The sequence below is a fragment of the Oculina patagonica genome, chromosome 4 (genome assembly GCF_052425735.1).
Source record: "Oculina patagonica isolate OP01 chromosome 4, crgOcupat, whole genome shotgun sequence".
In the NCBI taxonomy this organism is placed as follows: Eukaryota; Metazoa; Cnidaria; class Anthozoa; order Scleractinia; family Oculinidae; genus Oculina; species Oculina patagonica.
In genome coordinates, this window is record NC_135761.1 from 2770984 (window position 1) to 2781701 (window position 10718).

The 10718-nt window shown below is 36.8% G+C and overlaps 1 protein-coding gene across 1 annotated transcript in view; it reads right to left on the reverse strand.

Annotated features, from left to right (window-relative positions):
* Positions 1–1140: 1140 nt before the first annotated feature.
* The window catches only part of LOC144648091 (uncharacterized), a 25558-nt gene continuing 15980 nt past the window's right edge, over positions 1141–10718 (reverse strand). Inside the window, exons 2-6 of the mRNA XM_078507726.1 lie at positions 9416–9761; positions 8684–9019; positions 6986–7174; positions 5177–5386; positions 1141–1528 (exon numbers count right to left, since the gene is read on the reverse strand). Coding sequence (XP_078363852.1) covers positions 1170–1528; positions 5177–5386; positions 6986–7174; positions 8684–9019; positions 9416–9761 — 1440 coding nt within the window. The 3' untranslated portion in view covers positions 1141–1169. The remainder of the gene's footprint in view (positions 1529–5176; positions 5387–6985; positions 7175–8683; positions 9020–9415; positions 9762–10718) is intronic.

Consider the following 10718-nt stretch of genomic DNA (forward strand, 5'->3'; position numbering starts at 1 on the left):
TGCACTCACACTCGAAAAAAGACAAACAAAATAGAGCAGTTAGATAATAAACCGCTTAGATCTTTTACTGAAGTGTCGCTGACTAAGTTTTACCCGTTGTCTACATTTTGTCAGCCTGCAAACTTTATTTTCTGTTTGTAATTTCCTTTCTTTTCTTTAGCCACGGGCGTCCCTAGGCCTAATCCGTGCGTACGTACAGGGCTGGCGGCGACCTCCAAAATTTCTCAGCTCGATGGATAACAATTTGTTTACTTAAGGATGCTCCGTTATGAATTTTCACATGATAAAAGTCGGAAAAGGGACCCAAAATGCTTGTTTGTCTTAGCCAGCTTTTTACCCTACCACTTCAAAATGGTCTCCGCGGTAACTGCCCAGAGGGAGAAAATGTTGTCGATATATATCGTTTCCAAGCGAGAGGTTTGAATGCGCTTTTGCTAAGAATTTTTGTTACGACTTTAATTGCCATGAATCTATTGGAGAGTAGAATTCATGAACACGATAAAAGGCTAAGGAATTATAACGTGCAACTGCGACTGGTTTGGGGGGGGGGGTGTTTTCTGATTCAAAGTTTGGACCCCCCCCAACACCCCCCCCCCCCCAATCAAAAATTCCTTGATTCGCCCCTGTATATTTAGCAGTAAAAGAGTGGGATACACCGCCAGGGATTTTCACGGGTCACAATATCTGTTTTTTTTTTCCTCTTTAACTTTAATTAAGTAAGTGTCATAGCTAGGGAACGGACACCTTAAATCGCTAAAAATATCGCTCTAATATCGGTACAAATAATGAATTTAAAACCGTCTATAAGAAACACAGAGGCGAATTTACTAGCTTAAAAAATAACGAACGTAGAAAGAAAATTGACTTTTTATCCCAACAATACTCTTTTGATTTGTTATAGACTTTACATAGCAGAAATAAAGTCTGTTATAGGCTTTCTGTAGCTGGGTATTTGCACGAAGAACGCTCAGAGGAAAAAGGCAAACCTTTTTAAAGGGGGCGGGAGGAGGCGGTTAAAAAAATTTTTTTTTTTTTTTTTTTTTTTTAAAAAATTTTTTTTTTTTTTTTGTTTTAAATTTTTCCCCTCTTCAACCCACAGTTTTATAGTAAATGGCACTCAACAATCGCATTAAAGCGTCGTTTATTCATTCATTTCACGTACATTTCATTCATCTTACTGGACAATCATTTAGTATTTTGCACACAAACGGAAGCTTGACGTCGTTGACTTGAGCTTCCCATGAGCCATCTGAGCTCATAGAGACGTATCTTTGCTCATCGGTCACATCTGGTTTCCAGTCTCCATAATCCACCTCAGTGCCATCGTACCAAATCCATGGCCTGTTCTGCACGGTCCTTCGCTTCAAGCCAATCCAAACGCGAGGGGTTTTCCCCATCTTGTTCTTGACAATAGTGTTTTCATCTATGCTGTGGATGCTGACCAGATGCCCTTCCTCTTCCAAGCACCTTCTCTCCGCGGCTGTTGCCTTGACAGCTTCGTCAACAAACTTGTAAGTTACGAATTCATCTACAGAAGAGTTAAGAATAAAACAAAACTGAGATTTATGAAACTTATCTACCTTATTTGACAAACATATATCTTGCTAATATACACCTAATTGCAATAAAGTTGTCATAGAAAAAAGAAAAAAGAAAAAGGGAAATAGGAATTATTAGCGTAGTTTCATAACTGATAGCATTTACAGAAACCTCACGAGTTTTAATATGCACACATTGAGTCCACTTTTTATGATGTAACAAGATAAATTAATTTATTCGTATTTTGAATCCATTTGTACGATTAAATTTTATGCATGCGCTTATAATTAATTCCTATTTCACTTTTTCCTTTTTTCTATGACAACGTTATTGTAATTAGGTGTACCTACAGCTTATTTTCAGTCAACTCTCTCTAAGACGGACACCTTCGGGACCAGCCGCAACTGTCCGTCTTAGAGAGGTGTCCGCCTTGTAGAGAGTCGAGGTAACATGACACCAGTAATTCTGAGATAAAAAAGCTGGCTTTGCAAAATGCAAAAAACCTTTGCTAACTGCAACAAGACTAAAATAATAAAAGGACCGTATTCGTTTGTTAAAGCAAAAATTGTGAGCGTCTACAAACTGTAATACTGTAAGTAAACAACGATCTCTTTAGTGCCCATACACGTAGGTAAAGAAGTAATCCGTTAAAGCGTCATTGTTTTCGATTAGTAAGCTTGGTATACACGTATTCTTAGGGAGCTGACTAATTTTGCTCTAGGTCGATACGAAGTTTGGAAGTGTTTTCACTAATAAAACATGATAAAAACACTTCTCAAGAGTCCGTTAATGATTTCAAAGTGTCCGTTGTCCGTCTTAGAGAGGTTTCTGTCTTATAGGGAGTTTGGTTACACTGAAAAACGGCAGGGACCATCACCTTCGCATAACTGGTGAAATGTTCAATTAACTGTCTGTCGTGGCGTCCTCACTCCACCCCCGCTTTATGTCTCGATCAAAATCTTGTTTTGGTTTTCCGCTGCACGCTGTGATTTTCGGAATGAACGTTTATTCGTTTGTCTGCGATCAACACCCCAAAGCGATTCTTTCGTGAGATAAACGAATAAACGTTCATTCCTATCGTACACTACGATGAACAATATTCACATCTTTAATGACAGGAATAAATTACCTTCTTCCTTCAAATTTGACACTGAAACGTTGACTAAACCATTTCTTGTGATTTTGCTTTGTCGTGCAATCAAAGAGAAAAATGATACTAAATGGAAAGGCCTTTGAATTCCTTTGACTATAGTCAACCTTATGCAACGCTTTGAGAATGTTTTCAATGCGTTCAGACGAAGGAAATTAAAGCCACAATTTGACAACGACTAAGCGTCACCGTCTGAGGGTTAAAAAATTCCTTCCAAACTAAGTTTGCTTGTCTTCTTCTTTCACTTCAAAACGAAGTGAATGAAAGAACCTGGATATGGGGGTGCAGGGGTAGTGTATAAGTTAGAGCCCTCGCTTCCCACCAGTGTGGCCCGCGTTTATTTCCCGGACCCGGCGTCAGATGTGGGTTGAGTTTGTTGCTGGTTCTCGTCCTTGCTCCGAGGGTTTTTCTCCGGGTTCTCCGGTTTTCCTTCCTCCAAAAGACCAACACCTCTAAATTCCAATTCGATCGGGAACTGAGGGCCACAGATTTGACAGTCAAAAGACTGTTATGTGCTACCCTCGTAAAACAAATTTTGTTTATTTATTTATTTATTTATTTATTTATTTATTTATTTATTTATTTATTTATCTAGGGGCAACCGCACAAACAAGGTAGTGACTACCATTTTGTGATTTTCGTGGTCGGTTCTAACATTTAAACATTATTTCACTGTTATTGACTCTCCGAGATCATCCGTTTACATGTAGTTAGAAAATACCATGAACGCCACATTCATGGAAGAGGGAGAATAGAGCAGTACTTCCTTTTCAGGGAGTGAAAAACACATTATACCCTCGCCCTGAGTGCCATTTAAGCGCTATATTTCATTGAATAAAGCGCACACAATGGCACACAATGGCACAATTGCGCTAATTAAAATTAATGCAATTGCTTTGTTGCAAACTATTTTTCGGAATGGCTGGAGAGATTTTTAAGTCTTTTTTCCTTTTTGTTGTGTGTTAATCATCCCAAAGCCTTAATTTTTCAGCAACGAAAAATGTGACTAGGAACACACTTTATTGATTTTTTTTCTTTTCATTTCAACAAACGTTCGGGTTTTTCTTGTTGTGAAGAGTTTTTCGCAATGGCTTGGGAGCCTAGGCAGTCAAGAGTCCCGTTTATTAACGGCAAAAATATTGCAAAAATTACTTTCACCTGGGGCATAACAGCTTGATTTCTCGGTGGTGTTTTTTTCTACACTACAAGCGTTCCAATTCTATTGACATCAGCGGTTGAAGTCTCACTGAAATAGCCGGCGTTCGATCTCAACATACTGAAATATCAAAATTTACTGTTGCGTTTGTTCAACCTTTAAATTTTAAATAAAACGGCACACTGACTTTTTTAAAAAAGAAATTTGAAAAAAGAATAATAATAGCTTCCGTTTGGATTTGAAGCAACGACCAAGGCATACACAACTTCTGTAGAAGTGTTCTCTACTAAGTGTTCTCTGAGCTATCGTAACTTTGTGTGGTACAGAGTATTTGTTTTGTATATTTTAATATTATATTTGGACGCGCTTTAAAAAAACATGTTTAATTGCTCGGTTTTGAGTAAGCAAAACCCTAAAAAATCGCTTTGTTTTAGCTTGTCGTACAGAGATAATTTCCACCAAATTTCTGTTCTGCATGTCGCAATAATATTCAAGCGTAGCGAATGATTTAAATATACGCAGTTACAGAGCAATGTATGGGCACGTTGCACAGAATTGCTAATTTCTTGACTCTTGAAAGATCCACACCAAAACCAAAGATGTAGGGTTATTAAAAGTCATACAGAAATACTTCATGCCAAATTTTAGACTGAAAGGTGTAATATTCGAGTCTAGAATTATTTAATCACAGAAATGATTTACATAATTACAGAGCAATGTTTAGTTACATCACAGAATCGCAAATTTCTCAACTCTTGAAAGATTTTTATCAAAAAACAAACATGTAGGGTTATTAGGAGTCAAACAGAGATACTTCATGCCAAATTTTGGACTGAAAGGTGTAATATTCAAGCCGTAGAATTATTTAATGGTACTTGTTTCATTATTAATTACAAAGCAATGTATGGGCACGTTGCACAGAATAGCAAATTTCTCGGCTCTTGAGAGTTTTTCATCAAAAACAAAAATGTAGGGTTATTGAGAGTCAAACAGAGATACTTCACACCAAATTTTAGGCTAAAAGGTGTTATATTCAAGCCGTAGAATTATTTAATGGTACTTATTTAATTATAAATTACAGAGCAATGTATGGGCACATTGAACAGAATTGCTAATCTCTCGGCTCTCGAAAAATTTTCATCAAAAACAAAAAAGTAGGGTTATAAAAAGTCATAAAGAGATACTTCATGCCAAATTTTAGACTGAAAGGTGTAATATTCGAGCCGTAGAATTATTTAATCGTACTTAATTATTTAATTTTATTTATTTTATATCTTGTTTGTGTAATTATTTATTTATTTATAGCTTGTCACTATCATTATTATACCAACCGTCCGCCATTTTCTCGTAATAGCAGTAACTTAGCTCCAGTATTTGATTTGAAGCCTTCCCCGCAGGCTTGATGACACCAGTGATAGTTGAAGAACGTTCATCATCAGGTACTATAGGAGTTGCTGTTTCAAAAGCCAGTTTTGTTTCCTTTGCACCACAGACCTTCTGACATGGATTTCCAGCGACGTTACTGAGTATAAAGGGATTTTCTGTGGATTGAAGGAGAGAATTGAGCTCAAAGCGATATAATTATAATAATTCTCCAAAATGTAATATCTTACAATGACTGAAATGCTGACACAACTCCATTAAAAGTTTCTTTTTTGAGCGTCGCTCTTCAGTGCAGTCCCGTCGGGGACCCGATCATATCTTTTCTCGTTCTAGGTAAATTTTGGGAGTTCAAGTTTGAGGTCTATTGATCATGAGATATATTTTGCTGATAATGACGGCTTTATTTGTATCTCACCGTACCCATCACTGTCAGTACTACTGACGAACTTAAAAGACTTGCAATTTTGTGCGTTTTTTGTAAATTTTACATTTGCTGTGATTTTTTATTTATTTATTTAATTTTATAGATAGCTATTCATTATTTTGTAAATATTTTTAACATTTTTAACACTTAATGTATAGATTTTACTACCTTTTTTGTTTGTTTTAACACATTTATTTTTTAAAGCGCCATAAGCTTTTTAGGGATGGCGCTATATAAATAAAGTATTATTATTATTATTATTATTATTATTATTATTATTATTATTATTATTATTATTATTATTATTGCGTATGTACGTATGTATGTACGTAATTACGTATGTAACGTATGTACGCAAGCCAAGTTATGGAGGTGGAACAAGCCACGTTCACGCCGCTTGTGTTCACCACTACAGGTGGCATGGCATCTGAGTGTCAAGTCTATCACAAGCGACTAGCGGAACTCCTATCAGTCAAGAAAGGCGAGGATTACTCGGCTACGATGTCTTGGATAAGAACCAGAGTCTCATTTGCCATTCTGAGAACATCCCTCTTATGCTTAAGGGTATCGCGTTCATTGAGGAGAGTAAATCTCAACATCAATGAGATGGACTTTGACATTGAAAGAGGACTTGCAGGACTTTAGATTTTGATATTCATTTTTTTTTTACTGGAATTTTATTATTCAATTATTATGATAATATATTATATATAAAGAGAGAATAATGTGAATAGAATTTTTATATGAAATAATAATGATATAAACGAAAATTGGGTTTTATGGGCAAGGGTATTAAAAGGTAAAAGTTTTGTAAATAATTCACCTCAATTTGTTATATAATAACTTATGTACATAGAAGCTTAGAGCATGTAAAAGCTTTCAGAGTGTTATTATGTAGGTTAAGACTATTGACATGTTAACTGAAATTATCTCATGGGAAAAACTTGTAGAAAAACAAATTTTGTATATTATCTTTTTAGCCAGATACACCAAATACTCAATAAAGTTTGTTATTATTTAAAATTATTATTATTATTATTATTATTATTATTATTATTATTATTATTATTATTATTGTTATTATTACATGTACAATGAGTCAAAACGCACCATTTTTTGAGAAAGTCTAGAGGGGAGAGAAATGGCGAGATTTGTGAGGATATTTCCCTATTTTTATGCTTACAAAATCTAATATTCTTATTGATGATTTTTCGCTCCATCTGCTTTACTGTACTATCATTCAGTTACTGGTCTGGTTTATTAAACTACATCACTTTCTTTCATAAAATACACTGAGAGATAAGGAAAGACATATTCAGTAAGAGATTCTCACCGATTGGTAAATGCATCGGTTTGGAATGGAACCCATCACTTCGACAGCAGTAGGTTATCTGCATAGAATTACCAGACTCGTATTCCCCATCAGGGACTTCGCCATATTTAACGGGAGTTTTTTTTCCATCAACTCCTGAATACGCATACTCTCCTTCATCATCCCACTTCACGTAGGCGGTTTCAAATTCTGTCGATTAAATACCCTTTGAATTATTATGGCAAAAAGATCAAGCTTAATGTTCAAGTCTAGTGGCCCATTAGTCCGGAGCTTTTCCCAGTTTCAGTAGCATGAAGCGACTAGGAATATATCTCTACTTCCCTCTGGATGAGATGCTAGTCCATCACAGGCTTAATGCATTATTTAGCAATTGTTGAATGAGGCTGAGTATTATACGAAAGCCGAATTCAGTAATTGTTTTATTATTCATTCAAAATATTTCCAGAGCTCTAAAAAAACAAAATGCATTTAAATGGGGTCTCACTTCGGCATAGACTTTCGCAAAACCGTGGCCAATTTCTCTGCTGTTGCTGTATTTTGGATGTTTTTCTCCTGAAGATAAGGTTTAAAAATCAAGTGACTTCCCTTCGAAGCTCTTTTTGCGTTTTCGCTATCTTTATCATCGAATAATTTCGAAATTTTTTCGTCATTACTTTTAAACCTGGTATACCATTTTCGCGCTTTCTAGCTCGGCACTATCAAAGCCGGTCGCGTCACATTAGTTGTCCAATAATAAAAATTAAACGTCTTCCAAATTTGTTCGATGCGAGCCAGTAAGCTGGAATTAGGGACGGACCATTACAAAAGTGATGGGGGGGGGGGGGGGAAATACAAAAAAAATAATTCATGCAAAGGAAAATGTCAAGAAAAAAATTCGTGCAAAGGGGAAGGCAAAGAAGGAAAGTTCCTATTAAGCACTTAAAACACCTGTCATGTTACACTTGATGAGATCAGGAAGAATGCTGAAAATAGCGTTTCCAAGCCTAGAAATTTCAAAATTTTCTGGGGGAGCATGCCCCCAGACCCCCCTACAATCTAGCGTCTGAAGCGCTTAAATTTAGTTTCATTAAAGCAAATTACATTCAGCATGGCCTCCCGACAAGCAAAAATTTTCTTCCCATACGCCGGTGATTATAGAAAATTCACTTTCAAGTCTTTCCTTCTGGCTATTGAGTAAAAACTTTAACACCAACATTAGTAAGACATTCGATATAAATTGCTGTTGACAAGTGCATAGAGTGAAGATAAAAATCAGTATAACATGGTATAAAATAACAGTGCATGGCATTTGATTTTAGCCATTCTTAATATTTTTAAAAAATATATTATGATCAAAGATGGTCTATAAGGTGGGGTGGGCCCGAGTAGAAAGGGGTGGGTCATGTTGTTCTTAGTTTTGATCTGCACATAGGGGGTGGGACATCTTAGTGACTTTAAACTGTTATAGTTACAAGAAAATCCCCAGTGGTATACATCACTATAAATTGATAAATTTCTTGACGTGAGCATTTTATGTATTTCTAGCGATTTCAGAAGGCCCGAATATAAAACTTTCCTGGGGGAGCATGGATCCCCGGACCACCCTAGATGGAACATAACATCGGAAACATAATGAAAACATAATGTTGTGGAGGCAAAAGTGAAAATATTGACATGGGATACGCTGCAAGCTATATTAGCCTGTGTTTTAAAACTTACTTGGGGGACATTTTGCTTGAAGGGGATTATTGCTCTTTCTGAGAATGCAATATCTGCCAGGCGGCCACTGTGGACTGAAGTATTCACTGCTTGGGTCTTCTGTCTTACTGCAGAATGAAAATTTTACTCCCGTCCTATAACGTTGACCCTCAAATCCAATCATACTCAGTGACTTTGCAGGTGGCACAGGCCAGATCCCTCGATTCTGATTTGTCACACTGCCTTCACTCCACTGGAACCCAGTCCCTTGTGGACAAACATTGGCGCCACTGCTCTTAGCGGTATAGAGCGAAAAATACCCGACTGGCCAGGCCAGAGGGAGCTTCATCGGGTTATCTGTAGAAGAATTAACACGTGAATTTGTTTTAGTGAATTTAGTTATACAATAACTACTGGTACTAGCGCATTTACATATACAAACAAAATTGTCTTGTTTGACCTGTTTTCTAGGATTTCTTTTTCCCACAATTTCCTTTGGTCTAAAATAAAGAAAGACAGCGTGGCTAAGAAACATCCTCTTGCTTTCAACTAAGACTCACAAAAGACACCCTACCTTCGTCTACTTACGAACATGGATGTCCTAGAATCTAGAAGGACATTCTCAAGTCACTCTGCTTTCACCTAAAATACGAGCTTTCACCTAGAATACATTACAGAATGGACACTGTTTACTCCTAGAACACGGGAAAAAGCCCCTGATTTCGCCAATGTCCCTTCCTTATTTAGTCATACCTTTAGCCCTTTTGACTTTCATTCTCTTGGGGTAATCCTTTATTGCTTTGATAATGTTCTTCTTTTGCTTTGGTAATTTTACTTTGCTCATTCTTTTGCATGGTGATCGTGGTTTATTTTTAAGTTCATCTAAATTTCCCCAAAACTTCTCATCTAGTGTTTCTTCAATGCTCATGAGCTCCATCTGAATTGGCACAGGTAAGGTGTCTCCGCCAACCGTATAATGATCTCCTTCTTCTCCAAACTCCGTGTTCGTTTCCTCTGATTCCTCAAAGTTGTTAACATCGACGCTGACTTCTCCGGTAACTCCTGCGTACCCAGCAGACACAGAGACACTGCCACCGACCTTGAAAAATTAATGCCAGGTTTAAACGGGCATTTTTTTGTGACAAATAGATTTGATCGTGTAGATGGCACAACAATTATTTGTCAACTGTTCAAAGTTTAGTGCCCTAGTTATGACTTTGGACAGCAGAGATACGCGCGTACAGTCCAGTTGGAGATTTGGAGATTGGGTATCACATATGCCTGACGCAATATTTGCAACATTTTATGTGACGTGTTGTCTACACACAAGCAATTTTTCGTATGTGACAAGTTTTATTTGTCACATAAAAGCTAGTACGCCAGCTTCTCAGCAAACTGATATTTATCAAATAAAAATTGTCCAGTTTTCCTCGTCTACATAAGCCAATAAAGTTTTCACATAAAAATTGTCCGTGTAAACTGGCCTTACCAAGAGTGGTATTTTTATGGTCAGATTTTTATTAGATAAATGTTTGTCCGTGTAAACTGGCCTTACCAAGAGTGGTATTTTTATGGTCAGATTTTTATTAGATAAATGTTTAGATGGGTTTGCTTGCATCATTGGCCGTTTTTTATGCTAGAGACGTTAAAGAGACGTTAAAGCTGTCTTAGACGTTAAAGCTGTCTCGAGACGACATTAACGTCTAGTATAAAAACGGTAAATAAGACAGACGCCTTTAACGTCTGATGGCTTTAACGTCTTTTCGTAAGAGCGTCTGAACGACGCCCTTATTAACGTCTCAGACGTTAAAGCCGTCTAGTATAAAAACGGGACGTCGTTAACTAGTATAAAAACAGTAAATAAGACAGACGGCTTTAACGTCTGATGGCTTTACGTCTTCGTGTCCAGTGTCCTTCGAGTGTCGAACCCAGTCTTTTTTTATTTTTTTCTGAAAAGCTGTTTACTAAATGCGTCGCGTTTTTATACCAGACGCCTTTTACGTCTAGACGTTAAAGTCGTCTAGACGACATTATCGTCTCTAGCATAAAAACAACC